The sequence below is a fragment of the Salarias fasciatus genome, chromosome 15 (assembly GCF_902148845.1).
Source record: "Salarias fasciatus chromosome 15, fSalaFa1.1, whole genome shotgun sequence".
NCBI lineage: Eukaryota > Metazoa > Chordata > Actinopteri > Blenniiformes > Blenniidae > Salarias > Salarias fasciatus.
This window is the reverse complement of record NC_043759.1, coordinates 9,862,707-9,890,026: the sequence shown is the minus strand read 5'-3', so window position 1 is coordinate 9,890,026 and position 27,320 is coordinate 9,862,707. Positions and strand designations below refer to the sequence as shown.

At 42.5% G+C, this 27,320-nt stretch overlaps 1 protein-coding gene across 1 annotated transcript in view; it reads left to right on the top strand.

The window, feature by feature from the left end:
- Positions 1–27,320, top strand: part of nbas (NBAS subunit of NRZ tethering complex) — a 161,240-nt gene that overhangs the window by 109,109 nt on the left and 24,811 nt on the right. The window contains exons 47-49 of the mRNA XM_030109523.1: positions 1,995–2,197; positions 5,597–5,686; positions 7,776–7,959. Coding sequence (XP_029965383.1) covers positions 1,995–2,197; positions 5,597–5,686; positions 7,776–7,959 — 477 coding nt within the window. The remainder of the gene's footprint in view (positions 1–1,994; positions 2,198–5,596; positions 5,687–7,775; positions 7,960–27,320) is intronic.

Genomic DNA, 27,320 nt, shown 5'->3' with positions numbered 1-27,320 from the left:
TTAAGCAAAGTCGTCCTGACTTCCCTCAGTATCACCTCACTCTGCCTGCATGCGTGTGTGTGTGTGTGTACGTGCGTGCGTGTGTGTGTGCACAAGTGCACTGGAAAGACAGGACATTATGCTTTGGCGAGCTGAGCGTTGCTATGCGACTAAGAGGCAGCAGTGAAAACTGGCCATTTCTGACCCCCACTGTGCGCAAGTTAAGGATGTTTAGCCCCTTTTACATCTGTGTTTAAAAAGCTCATATCCTACATTATGGAGAAGAAGATCTAAGCATTACAAGCTAGAGCACCAGGTCAGAGTCTCAGGTACACACACATACACACACATACACACACACACACACACACACACACACACACACACACACACACACACACACACACACACACACACACACACACACACACACACACACACACACACACACAGCATCCTCAGAAATGTTACTTCTTTCCCTCTTGTAATGGAGAAAGCGGTTTTATCCTTGGAGATAGAATTAAAAAAAAAAGATGTACGAACTGGGAAATTGCAGATAAGATAGAAAAGATGGATAGAAACAGGTCTTTAGGCTCTGTTTGGCTATACTGCGGCCATTCATCACGTATTCACGACCAGCTGTTGGGGAATAATGGCGGATCATAAAAAGTACTGCGCCACAGGTGGCTTGACCTGTGATGAGGAAAGGAAATTGTATAATGAAGATATTATATATAGTGCAGTGTTTTTTAAAGCTGTGGGCTCCTCTCCAAAGAATAAAAGAACATTATTCTATAGTAACCATATAAATCCTTGTAATATTCCCTTTTTTCTTGTGTTGAATGACACATTTTTGGCAATAAAAAACTTGGCTGTGATCATCTGGCGTCGGAGGAGCTGAATGCTAATATCATTGCTGCAAATGATTGATTCTTTTAATTTATCTGTTATTTTCCATGCTGGGCTGGAACAAGTGGAACTGCGTCCTGTTCCACCATGTCCTTTAAATGTCCTCATGTCAGTCCAGTGATACAGAGCAGTACTGACCCTGCTTGTACATGCAAATGAATATAATTATACGAGTTCTCAAGCTATTCAGCTTTTCTGTTGATTTCTAGCTTGTCCTGTAAATGCTGCTAAGAATTTAACAAAGGATGGTAAATTGCGAATGTACAGCACACTTTTGTCTCGCCTCCAAGTGGCGTTTCACTGAGAGCACTGCGCTTCCTCGACAGTTGTTCATGGTGTCAGACTCGCCTGCTGCGTTGAGCATCAGAAATCACAGTGAAGCTATACGGACGTCCACAAGAAGATACCTGAGATACGTTGCTCTTTACTCTACAGCTCCGACACCGCTTCTGGATAAATTTTACATAGAAAGTATCATAAATAAATGATATCCATATATCCTGAATATAATGTATGATTTAAGAATTCCGCATGAATATCAATATCTTGTCTATGAATATTACAGCCGGTCCAGGTTCCCGGAGGTGGCAGGGCGTCCTTGCTCGACCTGAGCACCGACATTCACCGCGCCTGAATTTAACACAAAGAATCTGGTGGACTATTTCTGTACCGCTTCCTCTTTGGTTGAAAATGAAAGAGAGAGAGGCAGACTCAACAGCTCTCCTGCTCTTAATCACATGTAAACATTCCCAAGGTCTTTTCCTTATTCACACATCTGTCTCCAAGATACAGCTGGAGCGGTAAGAGCGTGCACACAGTCGCTTTGTATCACCGTAACGTTCCACGTTGAAACGTGTGTGCTTGTTTTATCTTCCTTTTTTTTTTTTCATAGCGGCAGGTCATGAAACGCTCAAAAGAAAACCACATTCACACACCTTAAGGACACAATGCTTCTGATGAAAGGCTATTTCGATAAATGAGCCATTTGTGTAGCACTAATTAGTTTTTTAATGAACCTTGTGCATTTCTAACCTTAAATTTTCAATAAATAGAGAAAATGAAATAGAAATTGCTGAAGTAACCTCTTGTTTTGTTTCTGCTTTCAGGAGCAGCTGCAGGGATACAGTCGGCTTTATGATCTGTCCCGTTCCGAGAGGTCAAAAGTTCGCGAGCTGGCGATCAACATGGCAACTGACGGACAGCCGCTGGAGCACATCAGAGAGCTCCTCCGAGTGGCGGTCGGGCCCATTGACCTGTCTGTCAAAGACGTGCTGCACGACGCGGTGCAGAGAGTGGTGGCAGCGCTCAGGTATTTTTCTCTCTCCCTTTCTCAGTTCCCTCCGTTCCTCCGACAAATACACATCAGAAAACAGCGATCGAACAGAACGCACACAAGCTCAGGGGTCTCGTCGATACACACGTACAGTTTCTTCAAGGACACTGCTAAATAACGGCGAGGCTGGGACTAAATACCTTCCTTTATGCTTGCCTTTCTTGTGTGAATTCAGATTAGAATCACTGGACGGCGATGGCACTGGTGGCTCCAGCACAGCTGATAATGAAGACAGTAAACAGAGGGAAGCTGTTTGTTCTTAGCTCTTAAGAAGTTCAGAGGGGAACATAACTAATGATTACTATGGATGATTAACTCCCAGCTTGAGTCATAGATGCATTTACGTTTTAGATCAAATATAGATTTAGAAAAATATCAGGTGAAACTTGTTCAAAACCTGCTGTCATGGTGCAGAAAATCGCTTCACTTTTAATTCCTTTTGAAATGAGTGAAAGGTGACACTATTATCTGATATTAACTATTCGGCTTTTCGCTCTCACTGACTCGTTCAGCTTTATTTGCTTGACTCTCGCTGTCAGCTGCTTTTAAACAAGATCATTCACGTACTTCATATCTTTTCTCCGCAACTCTGCATTTTTCTGCAATCACAAAACTGTGTTTGTCACTGTTTCTGTTTGCATTTGAATCTGTGGATAGTGTGCATCCCGAACCACTCACATCTCAGATCAGCTGTGGTCATCAGAACAGTAGATATGAACAATGATAATTTAATGTATAATCGACACAACAGACTCAAAGCTGCAAAGCTGGTTACCATGGTGACCAAAGATCTTTTTGCTCTTAATTACAAGTAAAATGCATGAAGTCAATTTAAATGTTTTTCTCTCTGTTTGAAGAAACTTACCTGAAAACGAACGCTGATCAATACTGAATAACCAGTCTGCAACAAACTAAATAGACCATCGAGACTCCATAGATATCTTTAAAATCAACCACAGGACTTATGAGCACAGAAACCAGTTTTTTTGTTTTGTTTTTTTTTCGTATCTACTGTCTTGAGTATAAACCCGATGAAAACATACAAAACTCAGAAGTCCGTACATTCGATACCCTGCTAATTCTTATCTTCGCAGCTCTCGCTATTGTTTTTCCCTTGATCATATTACGCTGCACCCTGGTAGCCCCCTGAGTGGTTCCTAAAAAGGGTTAATAATGGGTTAGTGTTGAACCAATTACACTGTTGTACAGTACAGACAGAATCTGTTATCAAATATTCCACCCACTGTGACTCACCAATGGAAATGTAGAGGATATCGGAGCATCAGCACAGCCCTCGGGTCTTCATTCAGTCTGTCTTGCCTGCTGCCACATCCATCTGAAAGATTCAAGACCTTCATTTTCATTGCATAACTGCAGACAACACTTTGATTAAACTAAGGTGTTTCTCCTGCCCTTAAAATTGAAAGGGTAAAAAATTGAATAGTAGGATTTAAAGGTAAAATGGGATCAAAAATAAACGGTAATACTCATGTGTACAAATATGCAATAATATTTCATACAAAATAGGTTGATGACAAAAAACTGCCTTTACAAAGTACAGTACATAATACTGAAGGCCACCCGAACACCTGCAGTCTGATCTCTGTTGGCCGTTAACTGAAAATATGCTGTATATTGGTCCACTTTGGGCCCAGCATGTTGGTGGAAAGAACACTGTCAAAACAAATGCCTGAAGTGCTGAATTGAATCCACAGTAGCTGCCGGTGGGAGTTGGGCTCGCAGCATTTTATTGGTGTTTTCCTGCTCCCAGCATTCAAAGGGAAGGCTGCGATGATTCAACTCGACACGTCTGCAGGGCTGCCGCGTTTAGGCACGGGGCAAATACCAGGACACTGCCCGACTTGACATCCGAATGCTTCAAAAAAAAAAAAGAAAAGATTTTCAGGATTAACAGTTTGCTGAACATGTAAGTTGGTTTAATTGGCTGAAATTGGCACAAGCTGAGAGCAGCGTTTTGTTCTTGTCCTTTTCGCCCTCCAAAGTATCAAGTGCTTCAACTGACGAACCAACAGAAGCAGATATCATCAGGCCAGGAGATTGGCTTGATAAATGAGCACCAATCGCCTTGATTATATTCCTGCCTCATTTCCTGCTGTTTTATAGCTGCTCAATGGGGCATAGAGCAGATAAATGGCACCTGTATTTACAACACACACACACACACACACACTCCAAATAAATGCGTCTGCATGCACACGGACATTCGCTTGTGTTTAGATTTGTGTCCGCACGCAAACACACACTCATTCTTGCATGTGCACGTGTAGTCGCTTTCTCCGATTCATTATCTTTTTGTAATTAATGCAGCCTTATACAGCTGTGTGTGCAGATCTCACTCTGCACACATACACACACACACACGCACGCGTGCGTGCGTGCACGGCCGTGTCCACATGTTTGGTTTTTCCAGGGTTTTCTTGAAGCATTGTGTTTGGCAGGTATGAATGAGGCGGCCTTGTTTTTGGCTCTCGGTGAGCCTTCAGTGTGCTGCGGCAGGCTTATACCTGAGCCTCCCGCTAATGGCCATCTTTTGTATCTGTCATAACCGCTCTGTGTTTGAGGGGATAACGTAAGTGGTAAAATGCAATAAGGAAAATGCTGCAGTGTCTTTCCTCCTTTTCTAGCCAACTCATTTGTATGTGGCGCGTGCGTGCATGTGTGGAGAGGGGCATTGTTGTGTGTGTATATATATATATGTATACAGTATATATGGGCCAAGTCTTTGTATTTTTGTGTTTGGGCTCTCTCTCAGTTGTGGCTTGGAGTCAGGTCTGGGGAAATCACCCCACTTTTTTTTTTTTTTTTTGTTTCCCCTCCACCACCTTCCTCACGTCGTGATAAATGGCCCTCCAGCATACAGTGAACACATTGATGCGCAAAGCTGCAACGGAACCGAAAAATACCCGAAATGACTTTCCAGTTGCCCTTTTAAACTCAAAATAACAGTTATTTCTCCTTTAAATCTCATTTACACCTCATCAGGAGAAAAAAAAAGCTTGTTTCCAACAGTGTTAAGTGAATAAATTATATGTTCTCCTGAATTCCCAGCATCCTCAGCCCGTGAGGCTGTAAAGTTGGAGACAGATATAAATGTTTTTCTGTTGCGTCTTGTCTCCAGGACCTAAAACAATTTCACGATGGTTAATTTTTACAAAGCTGCGTTTGCTTTAAACATTTAATCGCTGCCAGACACATTTTTAACTAACAAAGCCTTTGATTTCCTTTCCTTCCCTTCCTCAGCCGTTGTCCCCTGACATGGTGGTAATTTGAAAATCGTATCTTAATTAGCGCATCATGTAAGATGACTGTGACTTTTTTCTTCTTTTTTTTTTTTTTTTTTTTTTTTTTTTGCAGTGGAGACCCGGATGCCCTGACAAATTACCCACAACCCCTTGGAGTTCTGGAGGCCATGGTGACCGCCGTGCACAACAATGTGCAGAGTGGGTAGGTTACATGTGTCCATGCAGACACTCACACAAACATCCAGAAACACATTGTTTGTGTCTTTTGAACTAAAGTGTCCAGGTAAAAAAAAAAAAAAAGAAAAAAAAAAATTCTTCATCATCCAAATGAATGTTTTGGTGCCTCAACTCACAATTAAATAAATCACACAGTAAATCACAGGCTTCAAATAGGCTGCTCAGTCGCCGTCACGCTCTCATTATCGTCTGCCTTTTCAACTCTATTCATGCTCCGAAATTAATACCCGCAGAGTGTCAAATGTCAGTAAAATGCCTGATAAATAAATTAGGAGAAATCAGCAAAAGGCACCTGCCAGCCAGTGTGATAGCAAGTTTTTTTTTTCTTTTTGCAGTATCACAACATTTCTGCAGCTCCACATCAGCCCGATTCACTTCTATTATAACATTAGTCACCAAAAATAACAGTTTATTGTTCTTTCCAGCTTGCTGAATTCATAAATAAAGAAAAGATTTCCTTAAATGTGTGTGTTTTTCTGATTGAACAACTGAAAAAAACTCATTGTAGCCGTCTTCTTGTTGGAGTCTTGCTGTGAACTTAAAGGAAGGGGAAAACAAAACCTGTGAGGCAGACTAAAGGACAAATTTGATTCAACCATCATTGACATTTAAAGCTATCGTTTTGTTGAAACGTCTGTATAGTAAGTGAGGTTGTCACAATATTGAATTTTAAGTTTCACTGTATGAAAATAATCATGATTTTACAGAAACTTTACTGATAATCTATGTATGTATCAAACATGTATAACATTATATATGATGTGTTTTGAGTAGGACTGTCAGTGGAAGTCGCAATTAATTAATGTAGGGCTGTCAGAAGAGTTTATTTTTTATTGCAATTAATCACAGAATCAGGATAGCGATTGGCTCAAAGAAAACAAAGCATGAGAGAAAACAGCAATTTCAGACCAGTGTTACATACTGTAGAACCTGCTTGCTGTTTTTTCCTGTCAGGATTAGTGTGATTGTTTTGCTAATTGTACGTGATTTGTTTCTGAAGTGACCTGATGTATTGAATCTCTCAAAATGAGCACTATGTTACTTTTTTCCTCTTAATACTTGAAAGTTGTTTCCTTCCTCTAACTCGTGGTTTCCGTTCGAGCATTTTGTTTTTGATGTAGTTTCGAAATATGCATGGCATTTTTCCAAAAGAAAATACAAAAGGTCAAAAAGTGACTTCTTTCTTTGTGTTGATTTGATTCCCAATTAAGAAACTCTGCAAAGAAATAGCTTACATTTGCCTTGAAATTCAAAGTAACAGAATTCTAAACGTGCAAATCAAAACACGATTAATTACAGGAATTCTGTGATTAATCACAATCTTTCGACAGTTGTAGTTTTTGAGGCATCCATAGAAAAGTCAAGGCTGGCTTGTTTTGGTCTCAGTGTGTCCACGGTCTTACTGGGCAGAGTAAGACTAAAGAATTCACATAATTAAATGAAAACCAATGGGAAACAGTACCTTCCACCTTCAAAAGTGCAAAAACGCACAACTACCCCAGACTGTGTTGTATGACCGATGGTTTGAAGTACATATTAATCCAAAATAATAGAAATAGAAATCTATTTGGCTCACCTGACTGTCATCCTACACCGACAGCCGCCGCCGAGCCTCCTGCCGTCAGAGCTCGCCATCAATGCGAGAGCGACGCATTCTTCGGAGTGCAGCTCACTCGGCTTGAATCAATGTAAAGCGGTTAATTGCTTTAAGATTGAGAGAAAAGCCCTGAAGACGGTGACGGCCCCCTCGCCATGTTTGCGGCGGTAACCCGGGAGGCGTGCTAATGTTCTGGACGGCTGCTCCCGTTGAGTCACGGCAGCACGGCGGAGATGTGGGTGGACTAGGCGAGAGAAATTCAGCAATACGGGAAAAGAATGTTATGACAACACTAATAGTCTGTTTCATTAGGCCTGCGGATATATGCTATCACTCTTTCTTGGAAGGGAAGCTAAACTCCTTGCGAACTTTCTCTTGGAATGACCTCTAACGCCTCATCTGTCAGTGCCTGTCTCTTTATCTCCGCCTCACTGTGACTGCTGCCGTTCTCGCCCAGCGACAGCGCGGTGACTTCGGACGACCTCCTGGCCTGGCTGCGTCCATTCTGCGGCGACGCGTCCCTGCCCGTGCGACCCCGCATCAGCGTGCTGCAGATCCTGGAGAGTAACTTCAGCCTGGGAGACAGCGACGTGCGACTCCTGCTGCTCTACAGGACTCGGGCTGTTCTCAAAGACAGAGAGGTACGGCGCCAACACCTCGACCGTATCACCTTAAAAAAAAAAACAAAAAAAAAATCTCCCACCTCGATCTGGTCGAGGTGAGAGAGCCATGAATGTTTTTGAATCGTTTGTCTTTCATCCATGCAACCGTTCATCCATCATTTATCAAACCATAACTTTCTTGCATGTCCGGGTTTGATTTAAATATTTTTGTAAGGCTTCACCTGATTTTTTCTCGAGCCCTTCATCCGTCTTATATACCACTTCATTCAATGCAGTGTTACGGCTGGCTGGAGCCCATCCCAGCTGTCTATGGTTGAAAGGCCAAATATAGACCCTGGACAGGTCACCAGTCCATCACAGGACTCAAAACAGAAAAAGAAACAACCACACACACTCTGTCATTCACACCTATAGCCTTTTTTTTTTTTTTTTTAATTTTATAACCTGATCTCAAACTAAGTGAGAATTTGTTTTTTGTCATTAATTTGGAAGTTCAAGACAAAAAAATGAAGAGCTGAAGACTTGAAATGGGGAGAGGAAGTTTTAATCAAACTCTCCTATAATAAAACATTTGAATGCAGACATAACGTTTCCATTATCGGAGATTATAGGCTCAGAGCGATAAAACTGTTGTTGTACGGTTGATGGGATAAGTAGGATGCTGTTAAGGTCTGGCGTCTTCCCTTTCATTACTGCTCGCAACGAGCGTTTCTTAAGCTTTCTCACTTGTCAGCGTTGTTAAAGATCTCTGCCGCAGTTCTGTATTTTACAAATTCAAGTTATCTCTGAAAGTGCCATTCATAGCGCCAGTTGCGCGTCTCCGTTTGACAGGTTGAGTATTTGTTCTGCATTTCACATGAAATATCAAGCTCGCCCAAAAATAATTTTCACACTTGACATGAAGCACAATCAGTTCTTCAAAGAGGATTTCAGGGTATAAAAAAAAAAAAAAAAAAAAAAGCACTTCAGGCTTTTGGATGAATGTATTGAATGCATTTATTTTATCAAAAACTGTAAAGGATTGTACTGAGATGTCTGGTAAGAGGAAGTCTGAGTGGAACTTGGTTCAGGACGATGGAAAAAAGTATTAAAACATATTTTAGTTTAGCTAAACCCTTAGTAATCAACTTATAAACAACATTGGCACAGGCACAGCCACAAACACACACACACACACACCTCAGAGGTGTGTGCGACAGTTGAGTTGCTCGTCATTAAGTTATCTGACTGACTAATTAATGGCTCAAGCTGGTTAATTAAAGTGTAAATGTATGCGCGGCGCTGCCGTGGGCCATTGTCAGCGCAGGTAGACAGGTGTGTGGGCCCGGACTCTTTAACTAATTGGGCGCACTCCCGGCATTTGGCAGATGAAGCACACCCACACACGCGGAAGCAGGCACACATGTGCACTCTTAAAGGAGAGTACAATCCAGGGATCTGTTAATTAATCTTCAGAATGGAGCCTGGCTGGTTGAGCGAAGCTCATTTCAGGTGAAGTGCCACTTCCTCTTGTCTCTCCCCAAAGCAACCCAAGGCCTGTAAATGCGGTTTTGTCGTTATTTTTGGTTAGCTGGAAATGATTTCTTTGTTTTTTGTAAATCTGTAGTGACACTCAGAGATAACCCATGCGCAAACTTTAAAAAAAAAAAAAAAGAAATTAGTGCGTTTTCCCTCGATTGGAACGAGCTGCCATTGTGTAAGTTACGCACTTGAAAGCAAGTTGCGCATTAATCGCGCCGGCTGAGGCTCATAAACAGAGCTGGCACCGATTGCAAGACGTCGCCTCGAAGACGTCGTCGGAGACTCGGCCTTGCCCTCGCCCGACCTCGTGTTGAAACGGAAACAGAGGGAAGTGGTGGCAGGGATAAGTAGCACTCGCTGAGTATAAAGTCAGACGCTGGCACGGACAACAGGGGAGAAGGAGAGGAAGAAAGACGGCGGTATTGTTCCCCGTCTGTCCCACTGATCCCTTAGCTAATCAGCAAGACCCCCTCCCGACTGTCTCCCCGCAGGATACCCGCGAGAAAAACACACATCCACATAAAACTACTCTATCTGTCTTACACCCTCTTGCATATTCCCGTCCTTTCATTGCGGCGTTGCACATATTACCGGTGTGCGCACAAACAGGCCGCCCGCTGTGATTTCCATGACAACCGTGCTGTCAAGGCGAAGTTTGCGTGTGAAAGTGATGCCAGTAGTATAAGTTGGAGTCTGTCTCATCTTTTACTCTCTTTTCGCCGCTGTTTTGACAAAGCCGTCTGATTAAGGCTGCCGCCTCTGATCAGAGGCGGCAGCAGAACAGATAAATGCGCACTGCGAGTCACACTTAACACTTCCAAGTGTGATGAGAGGCTTGAACGTTTAGATGTAACATATAATATGAAATCACAGTGTATAGTGTCCAACCGGTGTTTATATCTTTAGATGCAAGATGGAACTGAACACTATTGTTTGAAAATAAGCAGATTTCTTCTTAGAGATGTTGCCCTGAGCTTGCTGTGCCTCATTTGTATGTTTTTCTTGTTGGTTCTCTTCTCATTGCCAATATTGCTGTGAATGTTTTGATAGATTCAAAGATTAAAGTGTGTTTTAATTATTTAAGATGTTTTTTTTTTTTTTTTTAATGTTTGGGCTGACTCCAAAAGGTTCATTAATCAACTTAAAGAAAACTTGAAATTAGAATTTGGGTTTTTAGTTGATCACATAATTTTTCAGAGTCAAAGTTGCTGCCAGTTGTTCTACACATTAGCTGGGTACGTTATTATTGATGAATTACACACACATATACTGTGTGTGCGTGATATTTCTTTTTCTTCAAACTCCTAAGAAAAAGGAACATTTGAAGAAAAATGGCAAATCGATGAATATGAATATGAAGCGTAGGTAGAAAGGCTTTGTAAAACATTATATATTATTAACGTCATATATCAACCAATCATTTTCTTATTTTTCAGTGTGGATGTAATTGTTGAAACGTTGCAGCTTGTAAGTTGCTGTCGATCTCCAAGGGAAATCACCCATTTAAATATGAAGGAGCCACTTACCTGAGCACGAGGGTGTGAGTTATTTAGCCCGGCTTTGCCTGCAGGTAACAGTAATGTTGTGTTGATTAATAAACTCAGCAGGGCTGCTGGTTTGCAGATTTAGTTGTAGCGACTCAGTGTTTCCCTTTGTTTTTAGTCTTTGTGCTAAAATAAGCTAATCAGTCACATAATTATTTTCTGTGAAAAGCTTAATAAGCGTGTGTTTCCAAAATGTTAAACGGCTTGTTGAAGTTAAAGCGTGGTCAATTTGGTAACACGGGGGTCTTATTGTCGGTGAGCGCTGCAGGTCACGGCTCATCAGTGCGTATTGTTCATAATGTCTCCTTTCACCTGCCGTCCAGCTCTCACATTTATAACCACAGGGCTCAGGGTACAAACTAACGCTCCACTTTCACCCAGAATCTCTACAGAAAGGTAAGACTGTCCCTTTTTTATTTATTTTTTTTTCTTTTTAATGTGTGGGAACACTTCCAGTCCTCTGTGAACCTAAAACGAGCTCTAAAGACAACACTGACACATCGCCTTTTATCACCTCGATTCGTTGAACTTGTTAGCACATATTTTCACATCCATCAGACGCAGAGCATCATTAGTATTCATGTGAAGTCGCATTCCTGGCAACACAACAATTGTTGAGCTCTGCATTCACTGTCATTTTACCTCTTTTTTTGTCTGTGTGTTTATGTGTGTCGAACATCTCTTTAGCAGCTACATGTTCCACAGTTTACTAGACAACTCGCACCCGTATCTGTTTGCTTTGTGGTGCTCACCAGGTAATGACTGTTTTTATAAACAGGAAGGATTAGAGCAAAAGCACTGAAACTAATGAAAAACAATTGAGAAGCAGGGCATCCGAGCCATTATAGCTTTCCGCCGTAAAGCACCTGCAGACGGGGAATATAATTAGCTGTAGTTTGTCACTACAAGCAGCCCTTTCACACTGTGCACGCTCACTGGATCTACTGACTTCACACAAGTATTTTATCACCTGTTTTTATCTACTCTGAAGTGTTTCCTGATATCCAAGCTGCCTTTAACTGAATGACTTGGAGGCCAAATGTACATACAGAGTAAAGATGATCATCAGCTCCAAGGTTACTGAAGTTACGGCTCTGCGTGTTTTTCGGCTTCTAATAGCTGGACCGTTTGTGTTTAGATGACACACAGTGCTTCCCCACAGATCCGATTGGTGTAATCCTGGTTTCTTTGGTGCAGATCTCCTTTGCAGTACAGGAGGAAATTCTCCATTTGGATCAGAGAAGTTCTTGTCTGTTTATATCTGCGTGTCTTTACCTTCACTCTGCATGCTTCTGCATAAACATCCAAACAAACTGTGGATATAGAGGAACACACACACGGATGCAGCCCGCTGTGCCAGGTTGTGATAGAAGCGATCCAGAGCTGTCATGATGGATGTGGCTTGGCCCGGTCGTGTCCAGCCTGGGTCAGGCCGGGCTGTGTCAGTGGAAAAGGCCACGGCGTGATTCACAGCCGCTGCCTCGCGCAGACCCCGCGATGATATATCAGAAGGCAACGGCGAGAGGGAGCAGCCGGATAATGACGGATAAAAGATATAAAGAGGGGCTGAGATGCAGAGATGATACTGAAAAAGAGGAGGATATTCCACTTACCATTCCGATACATCATCTCTGCCTCCTTCCCTCCCTCCCTCGGCATCCTGACACGCTGCTTAGCCACAGAGAAAACCTAAAAAGGAAAGTAATAACGAGCCCAATTGAAATGCTGACATTTAGGCGGCGTGGAGGAGGGAGGGCTGTGATACGGGAGGAGAGGCTGGGAGGGTGTGAGAGGTGAAGCCAGGAATAGATTTTGTGGCTTAATTTTGAATGATTAGCCGTAATAGCAGAGCATCCAAATGTCACCACTGTCAAGATCGGAGGGCCCGTTTTGTCGGCGCGCCCGTCTTTGTGTATATTGTGAATTTGGCCTTTATGTCGCTAACAACATTATACTTATGGATATTTTTTTGTGACATTTTAAAGACAAAGAGGTGACATTAGAAAGCAAATATGTGTGGCCGTGTTTTTGTGTGTGTGTGTCAGCGCCTATTCTGCGTGGTTGCTTAGTGCACATGCTTGTTAGCGTAATGCCATCACTTGTAGTGGCCTTGATTTTATACTGTGAAGATGCTAATTACCGTGCTAAATCCCAATGGCAGCGAGCTGGCATGAATGGCTACAAAAGGCTTGTAGCAAACCGCATGCAACCCCAGGTCAGGGCGTTGAGGACTCCACACCTGCGTTCTGCGCAGCACTGGGGGAAGGGTGCAATGAAAATGTGTCATCTGGGCTCATCAGTAGTGATCAGTGATTCATGCTACGAGCCCCTCTCCCCCCTGTCAGTGTCATGGATCATTTGCTGCGACACAGTGTTTTGGTGCGGCGCCGTTTGGCCTCGCAGTGCCTCGCCTAACTCATACGGATGAGCCGAGCAGAGGAGAGAGCCGCCTGTGAGGTTGTATGACGGCAGCAACCTGACCTTGCCCCTATTTGACTTTTCCCGAGGCCCTTTTTTTTTTTTTTTTTTTTAACCATTTCACCTTTCAAAATGTCATGTCCTTTTTATGCTTCTGCATTTGAGACAGCGAGAGGATTTCTTTTCTCAAGTTGTTGCTCGTCTGCTGATCAAATTTCTTTGAACGCAGCATTTCCACAGGGCTTTGAAATACATTTGTTCACTGCTAACTTTAAAGTTCACTTCAACACGAAGAATTCAAAAACTTAATGCTGATGTCCGCATTCATCCCAGACATCTTGCAAACACAATGTCAAAGGTCAATCTCAGGGTGACCCTCATGTTAACCACACATACGTTTTGTGGGTTTGCACTTTTATTCTCAGTGGGGTCTCGGGGTGCTCCAAGGTTGAAGGACTGGAAAGCCGAAACACTCACGGCCGTTTTCCAACCCCGGGAATAAAAGCAGGGAATTGGGTTTATACAGATTCCAGTCGATCCCAGCGGACTGTGGGTGAAGACAGATTGACAGATCTCCAGAGAAAACACAGAGAAAGCAGCTATACGGCTGTTTAGAGTCAACAATATGCCTCAAATGTATATTTATGAATTTCGGGAGGCAACTGGAGTACCCAGAAAGCAAGTTTATTACACAGAGAGGACATGAAACTCCATCCAGAAAGGGTCCAGCGCTTCGCCACCAGCTGGGGATGTTCTCAGTGCGAGGCGACAGGGCACCACTGCACTGCAGTCGCAAGATGAGGGGTGGCATGCACAGCATATTAAGTAAATGGATGGTATTCTGATTTCTATTTGGAGCACATACCTTAAGTATTTACCATATTTTAATCACCGCTTGTACGCATTTTATTCCCACTCTTGTTTTTTTTCCCCTCCATTTTGTCATCTTCTTGGTCTTTTTGTAGTTTCTCCCTCCTTCCTTTTCGTGCTCCATCCTTCCATTTAAAGGTAAGGTGTTGATTTTCATTGTGCATGCACCAATTAAGCAGAAAATTATAAAACTTCACTGTTTTTGCACACCGTATAATAAAGAAGGGAGGGGGGGGGGGGTTCTAAGGCATGCATATGCATACACAGAGGCAGACAGCTTCTCATATCAATTCACTGTGTTGTCATGTAGACCACATGCAGTTTCCATTTTACATATAATCATGAAGTGTTTTCAAAAGACCGCATGCCTTTGACAGTATGTTTGTTGGCATATCAGTTTTTGTGCCTGCATGCTTTCACCCCGTTCCAACCGATGTATGTGTAAATATGAAGGTCTGAGTTTAAATTGTACCACGACATGGCGTTAAGATAAGACTTAGCCTTGACAAGAAAACGCGTTACGGAATACAAAGAAGGGGGAAAAAAAAGAACAGAAAACTGCACAGATGGATGGCAAACTGTTTTGTCGTCACTACAATGTCAATACGACAGGCATACAAACAGAAACACAAGTGGGATTGGTGTCAGTCGGCAGAACAGGGTTTTATTTATTTATCTTTTTCCCCTGCTCGTGATCGTTGTCATTAGGCCCACACAAACAGACGTACACGTCATGTATTGTCAGATGGGGGGAGCTGGCTGTTAATGTAGTGTTCATCCGTCTTCTGTGTCGCTTTTTCAATTCAAGGTTGCCGCGCGCCGAAGCCAATCTCAGCCGACAATGGGCGAAGGCAGTTTACACCCTGGACAGGTTGTCAGTCCATCACGGAGAAAACACAGAGAGACACACACACACACACACACATTCATAGCTACAGGCAATGTAGAGTCGCCAGTTAAACTCAAATCCACATTTGTTTTTTTTCATGTGCTTGTTTTTTTGGAGGAAACTGGAGAACCCAGAGCCAATCCACACACCCAGGGAAAACATGCAACCCACGCTTGAACTGCTATAGAACAAGAATCTCAGCCACCGCTCCGCTACACAGGCCCCGATGCAGGATTAGAAAGTTCATAAGTGGAAGACAACTTTCTGGGTAGTCCAAGGTTTGTGTGCGAGGAATTAGCTGAGCAGAAGTGAGGAGAAACCGAGCTGAGAGAGATTCGTCTGATGAAAGCGAATGAGCTCAGGCTGGAGGGAGAGGGCGATACGAGAACAGAGCGAGCGAGAAGAGACTCTGCCCGACTAGATAAATAATAAATGTGATGGGGTTGAGGAAGTTATCTTATGGACAGAGTCTAATGCAACAGATCAGAGGTCACTGTCATGATAGCCAAGCCCCGACTGTAATTCCGCTTATTTTAGCAGCTTTTTTCTCTCCCACCCCACCCCACCCCCTTTGCCCCTCAGCTCCCTGAAAACACTTTATTTATGTTTAGTTTTTAAACTCGGGAGCCAGGAGAGAAGAGCACAGCACTTTGTCATCTCGGTGGGATCGCTGATGACTCAGTCAAGACACACCAGAGAGGAGGCAACGCAATGAAATAAACAAGAAAGGACGGGATGTGGAAAGGGAGACAGACAACAGACAAAGTAAGAGGGAAAGAGCCGGAGGACGGTTGAAGTGATAGGAGTGGGCAGCAGAGTGCCCGATGAGAGCGAGAGAGAAGCAGAAAGATGGTAAAATCTGAGATGAAGTGGGAGTGGGAAATCATCTGCCGTTATCATTTTTGCCAAGTTCTTTGTGGCAGCAGATAAAGGCTTCACTTAAACTTTCAGTGTGTGTGTGTGTGTGCGCGCGTGTGTGTGTGTGTGTGTATTACCTGCATTTGAATTTGGACTAGTGCAATTTAAAGCTCAGAACAGATTCTTGACTTGATTGCGTGTGTGCTCCCATGTTCGGCCATGTAATTGCTGCTGCACCAACACGCCGATCATTTAGCGCCGTCCGTCCCCTCACCTCGTCCTCCCTCACCGCTCGAATATTCATCGGCCCTTATATGCATGCATGATTAAGGAGGAACTGGAGTCCTGGCACAAACGGTTTTAATATTAAAATATACTGGAGAGGCGGCTGATCGTCTGCGCTTCACATTAATGTGTGCCACTGTGGCGTCGTGTCAAGATGGTTTTAAGGTACGGGTTTGTTCTTTCACCCCCCACCACCACCACCACCACCGACGCTGATCCACTTCTGCTTTGGAACCACTCCTCTTCTGTGTTTTCACTTCTGAGCTCCCCTGTCTCTTATCTTCCTCCTCCTCTCGCGAGGCGTGTGCCGTCATGTATACTCGAGTGTCATGTTTTACAATGTAGATCCAGCACAGACTACAGGGAGGAGGAAAAGCATGCAGAACAGAGGGAGAGGTTCGGAAAGCGATATTTATTTCTCATTGCTCTCCTGTCGTCATGTCACACTTTGCATACACAAGGGTGTGTGTGTGTGTGTGTGTTTGTTTGTTCTCCACAGGCGTGTGTGTCTCTTTATCTCTGCACTTATGTTTTCACTGCATGTTTTATGTGATCACTTTCAAGTCATAATAAACTCCCTAACCCCCTACAGGCCCCGAGGCTTTGCCCTTTTGCTGTTTGCTTCTCTTTGCTTTCATTTCGTCTGAAACCTGCACTCTCTTACAATTCCTGCTCGATTCCACGGCGTCACTCATTTCCTCCCTCGCTCTCTCTCTCTCTCTCTCTCTCGCACACTCTCTCTCGCCCTGTGAAGTGTGCGACCTCTGCAACTTTATTCTGCCCGTCGCTGGGGACATTAGCCAGAGCAGGTCAATGAATATTGATGAGTTCATTCAGAGCGCGCTCAGTAAAGGCCAGACGGAGAGATCTCTGCATCCCACGGCTCCGCTGGCACTCCCAGTCCGATACACTGACATGCCCACATCCCGTGTTCTCCCCGTCTCTCTCTCTCTCTCTCTCTCCTCGCTCTACCAGGTCAAGGACTGAGATAATTGCCAAGTCAGAGAGAAGATTATCAGGCAGTTTTGTTGATGGGGGCAAGAGTTCACCTGTGTTTTACTAACAGCTCATACAAATTCAGGAGGAAGGCATGCAGCTTTGGGTCTGAATTATGCTTTTAAAGGCCATCAGTTCCGTGAGGCACCTTACCTTGATTAGGCCGCCAGGTTGGACCTCGGCTGTGACGCTAATATATTTAAATCGATGAGGTTTCTCAAGATTAAAAACTTCCGATAAGATATGATCGATGATTAGTACATGAGGGGCGATAAGAGTCATCATATGTATATTTAGATACTGTGTCTTGCCGTTAAATGTGCCATCGTGGGTTAGTGTGTTTTCATTCATTTTCACCAGTGACGGCTGCAGGCATTTTGCGTTCAGGCTGTTTGTGCGTCTCATTTTCACTTCTTCAAACTGAGTAAACACGAAGGATGAATCACTGCAGGATGAACCGAAATCAGGCAAACTAGCATTTGCTGATTAAAGGTTGAGGTCATGGTTTTCATTTGTTTTAAATTGAGTCTCGCAGAAAGACCTTGAGTAAATGTCTTTAAATGCTCCACTGGTCGAGGATGATGAATTTGATTAACAGAGTTCAAGGCCACTGAAAGGTTTTAATACTCTCACAAAATGTCATACAGATGTCTACAAGGATTATCCAGCATTTCTTTTTACAGCAGCTCCTCCTTGATTATTAGTAAGCACTGTTATACGTTATGGACAACTGGAGATAAGTGTTGATGGGGATTATTGTTGTTTGCATTGTAACCAGTTCCATGTCTACTTTCACAGAACACAGGAGTTTTATCCAGACGAAGTCAAAACTCTTGAATATTAGCAAAATATTAAATATCTTTGAAACAACTGAGAAAAGGAACTGGAAAACTTAAGAATGCTGTTTTGTTTGTCAGATAAAGGAATATAGATACTATTGGTCCCTTAAGGGAAATTATGTTCAAGTTACACACAGAAATAAATTCTTTTCTGAAATATCAAATTAACAAAATATTTAAACATCTCGAAGGTTTTTTTTTTTTTTTTTTTTTTTTTTGGGGTGGGGGGAGGGTGAAGCAATGATGGCCATCCTCATACCAGATCAAACAACAGCAGCTGTGGCGACGATCAGCTGAAAGAAAAGAAGAAACTGCCTCAACGTGATTACATGTAGAGGAGCAGTCATAAGCAGTTGCATGAAGGAGTTCAGTTTTGGTCATTTCCTGGTTCTCACTGATACCATTAAAGGTGAATTTCTCCTCCCCCGCCCCTCCGACTTCCATCATAGTTGATAAAAAATGATGTCTTTCCTTTCTGCTGCTCATTTGATAGAAAGGTGAAATTGGTAGTACTCACCCCTGTGATTGGCAGCGGTAATAAGATGTGATGATCGTGAAGCGGAGAGCTGCCAAAACAGACTGTGATGACAGCAGTGGTCATTAACCTGTCGGCCGCCGTGTCACGCACGGCCATGATGATATGTTCACCACACGCTTCAACACATCAGTCACAGGTCGGCGTTTGTCAGACTGGGTGGCATGACATGTGTCCTCCGTGTGTGTGTGTGTGTGGCATGCTGATGACGTTGGTAAAGTAGATCCTTCGATTTTTTTTTTTCTTTTTTTTCAGGAAGTTGCACTGGTAATGCATGTGTGAATTTGATGCTCTTATGGAGGACTTGATTCTGTTTACACAAGGATACTAAAGGGATTTTAAGTTATAGCTCAGTTTAATGAAGGAAACAAACCAGCTATTGCAGAATCCTGAACATAATTGCCTGAGAACTGTTCTGTTTATCAAAGATGGTGGCTTATATGCGTTTTGTTCAGCGTGAAAGAAACAGCACTTTGTGGATATTTAGTGTTTTGATGTTTAATTTGTAACTATAGCACAGATCTTCAGCTATGAGCTTGACCTGCGCCGCTGCTTGTGCTGCCAGTGGCGGGGCTCGTTCTCCAGACGCTGCTGATTGTGATTGATTGAGCTGTTTGTCTTCAACTTGTACGGTCCAGAAATAACTCACGTCTTTTCATTTTTAACCACGTTTTTATTAATCACAGTAATGCTTACGTGCAATGCAGACGGCTGATTGATTAGTCACTGTAATCTCCCGAATCTCTGATAGACTCTGACGAGTTTCTGCCTTGATAGGAATCCATTTGGTTGGGTGATGACTATGAAAACAACTCACCCGTGCTTTGAATTTCTATCATTTTGCTAAGTTAAGTAGTGAATTTTTTATTCCTTCCATGTTTGCAGAGGTTGACCATAACTAAGGACTGTGTATGCCGTGTCTCAACTCGTGCAGAAAAAAAAAAAAAAAAAAATAGCCATGAGCTGTTTGTGCACGGTTTAGCTTATCAGCTGTCCTGTAAATGCTTTAATCGAGTCACTAATGCTTCTCAGGCTATTTTATTGTTTTAAATAAACACATGGCAATCACTTGTCTCTCATATGATCAGAATTGGTCTGGAAACGTTTGAAGTATGACTTCAGGTGATTCTACTTTTACAAAACCATTAATTAAAAGAAATGCGCCTCATCGTTAGTTTCACTAAAAGCTTCCGGCTGTGATTTGCATGTTCAATCTTGTCATGAATGTAATTCATTCATTAAAAAAAAAAAAAAATGTTTCAAATGAATATAAAATTGTCTGATTTGATGCAGATCGGAGAAATAATGAGGCTTCATTACAAACACTTTTCTCCATCTTGATTCATTTAATTTCTTCATGCAAAAAACGAAATGCTTCGATTGCTGCGTGAGAACACTGATGAATCTGTCTGTCCCTCTTTCTTTCTTCGCGTCTCATCCTAATACCCCATATTAGACCGTATATTATGTTTCATACAAGAAGTCCGTAAGATAAAAGTGAATGACCACTGTTGCTTTATTTTTCCTCATTGCCTCCAGCAAATTGGCCTCATTCTTATTTGTTCTGCGCGGCGTGTGTCTCAGACCCTGTCTGCTTCATCAATGCCGGAGGAGTGCTGTCATCCAACGTGAAGTCGCTCCTTTATTTACACTCACTCTCTGTCACTTTGATCCCAGCTTTCTCTTTTAATACCTTGATTGGATGAAAATACTTGAGGCTCCAGACCAAATTTGTGCACAAATACAACAATTTAACAACTGGTCGCCCTCAGTTATTAGTTTTGTCTGTTTTGAGTTGACGGCTAATAAATAGTCGAAGCCAGAAACAAAAATATCAGCAGAGTTTTTCAGAACCAACAGGAAGTTGTGGCTGTGCTTTATTTTACAGTGGAGACTACAAAATATTTAAAGATTATGAAAGCTATCAAAGTATTATGAGGAAAGGTGGGGGTTGGATTCTGCAATGTCCTCATGTTGCCATCTCTGTTGTATCTAAACTTGCATCGCACATAAATCTTTGGTGAAAAAAAAAAAAGTAGCTGCACAGAAACCAAAGAGGTTGAAGAAATCCAAAGGGAGGGGTGTGAGGGCTCTCCATGGACTATAAATATGCACATGTCCTCCGTTTCTGTTGGCAAACGCGCTTATTGTATCAAAACAAAAATATCTCAATGCCTGATTAGGGAGTTTGAATGAGTGGATTCGCAGCCGTGGAGTGAAGATTTTGAAGTACGGCGGGGCATTCTTCATTCACTGTGTGTGTCTGCCTAAAATTATCAACAGTATTACCTTCAAGTGTCACCCGAGTGAAAGCAGTTCACTTTTAAAAGGCTACAGTAGAGTGCTTTGATGTTGGAATATTTATTTAGTGTGTTTTTTTTTCTTCTACTTTTTCCTCTCAGGAAACACTGTGACATATGGAGGAAATTGTTTCAAGGGAGTTTGTTGAAGCTTTGCTTCTGTGACATTCAGCCGTTTGTTTTTGATTGTGTGTACCGAGCAGCTGTGCCTGCTTATACACTCCTTGATATGTGTTGGTGCATGTGTGTTCCTCTAAATGGATACACACACACATGGAGTTTTAGCTAATGTGTGGGGAAAAAAAATGTCTTCCAGACTTGTCTGCTGCAGTGTTTCGTGCCGGATTGCCATTTCTTGTCCTTTGGTGAACTCTGTGCATTTGTGTATATTTGTGTGTGTGTGTGTTTTCACTCCTGAGCTGTCTGCTGATTCACCCTGATCTCCCTCACTTGCACTCCCTTTTACTCTCCCCGTGCTTTATTATCATATGCTGAGGCTGCATTGCAGTTTTTAATCAGTCAATAGATGCTTTGTTTGTTACTGGAAAATTGCAACATGCTGTTATTTTTGTTCCTGGTGTAATAAAAAAAATCGTTACCAGTTTAAAAAGATGAAGTTTTTGCTGCAGTTTTATCGCAGAAATGTTTTTCAGACATGCATGGGAGGTAAGGCCAATATCTGAGCAGTGCTTGGAGGAATTAATGGCACCTCATTAATTTTCAGCACAGACTTTAAAAGTTTTTTTTCCCTACATTATTGCACATAAACTAATTTAGTTTGGTTAAACTGTTTATCAGAATATGCAAATTTACTTAAAAACATGAAAAACCAAAAAGTAGAAAATTCCTAAAAGCACCAGAAAATTCACCGTGGACGCACTCATCTGTCACCCTTTCCTAATAGGTAGTTGAACCTTTCGCAGCCTCTAAACATCTTTTGTATCGGTCCTGAATCTCTCTCTCCGCTCGTCTGCTGCCACTTTCTGACACTCTGCCTTTGTGCCACCTCGCAAACTCTTTTAATTAAGCAGAAATGTCTGCAATGCGAGACATTTGCTCTCTCCGACAGGTTTCCAGTCGGCTTTAAGGCAGCAGTTATTACTGTCCACTTTAAAACAAAATGCCTACCTTTTCCTTTCCAGCCGCTGCTTTGTGCTGCTGGATGTGTGGTTTGGCTTTAATGCCCCGCTAAAAGCTACTTCTTTGACACTGAATATCATGTTTCACACTGAAATGTCTCAGCAGTCTTCACATATCTTTTTATGCCATCTTGCTTCTGGTGCCAGAGGCAATATATTAGCCTCTCAAACATTTTTTTTTTCTTTCTTTTTTAACAAAAGGTAGGCTGTATCTCTGTTTATGCACATAATTTTGGGGCCCCTAAATAAACCGATCCACTGCTATTTGGTGTTTTCTCTCAATAGAATCCTACTCCAGAGAGCTTATAGCTTATTATTGAAGATTTATGCAAACATTCATCTTGCCTCAGTGTGCCCTCCTTTCAGTAGTGGTGAACTCGAATTGACCTGTGACCTCAGTTTAGTGTGAAGTGTTGCTATATATGCTGAAGCCGCCACTCCAAAATGATGCATTGCACACAATTCACATCAACTTTCACAGACTCCTCCTATACTGTACTACTGATAGTAATTCTCTTTGTAATTAATCGAAAAAGCCATCATTTCCATGTTTTAATTTGATATTTTTGCAGCACATTAACAGAAAATTGCACGTCCAGGATTGCTTTCAGTAACCTGCTGCAAACTCTTTTGGGTTATGAGCATCCTTTTCTGTTAGAGTCTGCTTAATTTTTTGGTGCTTGCCACTGTTTTCATGAAGTAGCTTTGTGTTGGCTGGACTCATAATGCAGGTGTCTGTCCAATGCAGGCAGTGGGATTCTGTTCAGTGGAGTTCAGGCTCCTCTTTCATTCAGAAACATGCACATGTCAGATAAAACCAGAATAGTACACGTTCCAGCATCAATGGCAGACATGGGAAAACGGCTCACTGCTTTGATATTTGAGGCTGCTGCTTTCGTATGTTGTTGAGTGTTTGTGTCTGTCAGTGTTCGGTTTTACTTTGTTTTATGGTAAAACAGACCATCAAAAGGGGTCTTCATATTTTCTCACAGGCAATCTATCGAGGGCTGGCTCGATTTGCTTCTTCTTGCTACAGCTTCACTAGCAGCCATTGTGCAGACATGAAACCAGAATTTACCTGTATTGTGATAAAATATCATTCAGCAATTAGAGTGGTGTTCAGCTTGTTTGCTTTTTTGCTGTAATACTCGCTAATTGAGCGTCGTCTTCATTTTGTGTCTAGAGGAATAATACATTCCTAAAGAAATACTCTGAACTAAAGCTTAACGCCTCCCAAACATCCTGTTTTGCTGTGTTTCTTTGCACACAAACACCGCGATATACACAAACCCCTCCATGCTGTTCTCCACTTTTCCCTGTGCTGAAAAGTAAAAGGTTGTCAGAGAACAATGAAGCACCGGCTTGGTTACCACAGGTTGTCATGTTTCATTTGCTTCAGCCTCCTCCTGTCTGCTCACTTCATTTCCATGCTTTCCTCTGGCTCTCAGTGTCCCTGTGTATCATTTTGCTAAAAGCACGGCTACTTCCAGTAAGAGTGGGCAAGCGTGCGGTTGGCATAATTTAACAATGCCGTTTCCTGTGCGAGCGGAGGGGGGGAAATGGTTTCATGCTTGAAATTACATGCTGCAAAAAATGAGCAGCTTTCTGTTTGTGTGCGCTTGTGCGCTCCCGCTCATTGCTTTCAGGTCATATGATATTGTTTGCTGACCTCTTTGCAGCTCACATGGCGGTGTTGATAGAAAATGTGTCCCTTTACCATTACACTGTCACCCTTTAGGTCGTGTGTACTGCTTACCTGGGCCTTGTGTTCTTCCCACTGTCTTAGCTGAGGAGTTAATCATTTGTAGATGTTGACAACATCAGTTTTCTCTCTTTGTTTATTTCCTACCATAAGCAGTGAACATAATACGGCTCACAAGGTGCCAGTTCTCGAACACACTCCAGCTTTTATCCCTGGAAACGGAGGGAAATGGAACTGTTTGGAAACAGTTTGCACACGCACGACCGGATTGACAGCAATGGTGGCCTCCAGAGTGGCGTCACTCCCAGTCCATATTTTTCTGGGACTTGGTAGTTTTATAGATAAGAGTAAATGAATGTCATTTATATAGCACCATTCCACCGCTTGAGCGGTCCCCAAAGCGTTTTACACTGTTCATCATATTCAGCCATTCAGACACGCTCTCACACGCCAATGGAGACGGCTGCCAAGAGGGTGCTCAGTCCATCCCTTGGGAGCAGTTTGGAGTCCAGTGTCTTGCTCAAGGACACTTTGACATGTGGGTCAGATGGGAAATCGAACTTGCAACCTCCTGACTGAGAGAAACGACCACTCTGCCGACTGAGAAACAGCCACAGTCCAGCTTCATCGCCTGCCCGTACGAATGTCTGTATACTCACTATTGTTAATGTTTACAGTGGACTGTCTCTTCCCACATCTTTTTCAGGGTTTTTGTGTGAATGGACATCTTTTTCGAAACTTTGCTGTGTAAAGGCAAAACTTTTCTGAAAAAAAAGCTGCAAAAAAGCTGTATTTTCACTTGAAATTTTGTTGAAGCTTTGCCTGAGTACGTCAAAACTACCACACTTAGTTGACAGAAATGGTTTCTTTACCAGCTGACTCTTATGACCTTGCTGTATGAAAATGCTGTCATACAAGACTGCAAACATTATGATGAATGCTGTTGGCCGGTTCTGCTTTCAAACCTCCTGAATCTCAATAGAGATGAAAAGTTTGTACCAAGAAAGGACAGAGGAAAAAAGGGTAATGGAAAGTTTCTCAAAGTGAGGAAAATTGATGAGGAGAAGTGCCTGCATTAGGTTAAACAAAGCTGAAGAAGTGTTGAGGAAGTGCTATAAGTGTAAATATGGCGGTCGGTGTCAGCACTCCTGATATTTAAACTGGGTGTTTGAATGCAGGACCATGAATCTGATCTCATTTGTCAGGCTTTTCGGTGCTAAATGTTTTGTTATTGGCGGACAATCTCGGCCCGACTCCCACCTCGCTTTGCCCTAATGCACTCTGTTCTTTGTGCAACGCCACAGAGGAAATGCAGATTTTAATCACTGGGCATAATTAATTGCCATTCTTCCTTGTTAAGAAAATAAAAGCCTCACAGCCGCGTTGTAATTGGCAGTGATTTAATTTGTCGACAGTAAGTGAGTTTTGATGTGTGTGTGAGTGTGTGTATACACTCCTGTGTGTGATAGGCTTTAATACAAAATGTAAGAGTTTGATGTGACCGGCTATTTGCAATTCATCACTTTTCTATTCTGGGACGGAACATGTAATCGGGACATTATCAGCGAAACCCAAGGTCTCGCAAACCCTTGAATTTTCAAAGATAATGAATGAATGACTGCGGCCATAAAACTTATAAAAGGCTTCAGTAGTTAGAAAGTGTTCAGTATTCATAATGCAGTCAGGCAATAACAATGATGAACAGGCTCTGGGTTGCAGTTTACATTCAGTGATGGATTTGAGAGCTTTAGATTGCGGTGAGGGCTTTTTACAGGTAGTTAAGATTCCATTTCTGTTTCCCAAATGACCTCCATTTCCAGAGGGTCCTGAGCTTAAGCTTTACTCGTCCGTTCCCCCCTTCCCCATCATAAGGCAATTGACTGCAAGGCGAGGAGTGGATCTGTTGTGCTGCCAGTTATTTGGCGCGCGGCTCGCGGCATAAATTAAAGGTTCATCATGCCTCGTCTCAGAAGCGGCGGTTGGAGCATCAGATAAAGACGTCCGCTGATCAGAGGACTGGCTAATGGAAAGTCATCAGCCGGGCCGGTGCAAGCAACGCGGCGAAAAGAGCAAGTAGATCGTTAGTTAATCACTTCGGCTCATCGGGCCTTGACCATCAAACAAAGGGATCGATCAATGACAAAACCAAAGTGTTGAAATGATTCTGTGTGAGTTGCAGCAGAGCTTCAAGCTGAAATCTCAAGATGCTTTTTTGTCAAATATTCAAAATGACAAACCTGGTGAGTCCAAGCTTGTCTCTGAAACATGTGATTCGACAAGTGAAAGGATTTACGACATCTTCATCCAAGAAATCCAGGACATCACAACAAAAACTCAAGGATATTCATCATTTCAGTTAAAATACTCACCTCAGAGCAGCGAACTAAAAAGGTGTCGTATTAGGAATGGTAGCCACGCTACGCTGCTTGCACGGGCACCTTTTCTTCTTCAGACTCAGAAAATGACCTGTCCATCCATCTCTCACTCCCCTGTAGCTGCTTTATCAATCAAAGAGGCTGACGCAGAGACAGCCATACATATTAATGTGCATGTCTGTAGCTTGTGGAAGGAAGCAGAATCGCCTCTTAAAAATAACTCATACAATCATCATCCCACAAACAGCCCCTGACCTGGAATTGGTCCGGAGTCCTCCTGATGTGGGCTGAGAATGCTAATTACGACACATCTCTAATGTTGTTTTTGAAATGCTTTCGAGTCAAAGCCGATGAGGCAACTTCAGATCTCTCTATGATCTTTGATGGCACAAATCACCTATTCTACTATATCTTTTATTTTTTTATTTATTTTTTTTTTGGGGGGGGGGGGTGTCGCTGCTACAAGTAATGTGATGCGATGACCTCTGTTGCAGTTACAGTCATCAGCTGTGAAATTTTCAAATGCCTTTATAGTTTCATCGTTAAAAATTGTGATAAAATGAAAGATCAACTTTGATCTACTGATGGGCTGATTTTGTTCCATAAGATGTGTCATTTTTAGGCAGACCCCCACTATTAACAGAAAAACGTTGCCCTTCTGAAGCAAGGGTGAACAATTCAAATTGTGTGGTGCAATAGTTCAACATTTGAAAGGCAGTAGGTTCAGTCATAGTTTGAACTACTGAATTCAAGTCTCAAATTTTCTTTATGAAAGCACTGAAAAAAATCCCCACAATCCCTCTGCATTTGATAAATGGTTTGTTCCTATATTATTATTGGCTCTTGAGACAAACATTTTCAACTGGCCACTCTGCACAAGGGGCATATTTACCTGTAATTGCACATGTTAAATTGCTATGAATACCCTTTGAAATAACGGCGTGTGTTGAATACTAAATATCACCAGACATATACAGAACTGAACCCCCACACTGTTCTGTGTGTGTGTGTGTGTGTCTGTGTGTCTGTGTGTGTGTGTATGCTCGCGGTGTCTTTGCAGCAGCCGTGCTTTGGCAGGTTGTAGTTTTCCCCTCAGAAATCAGCCGCT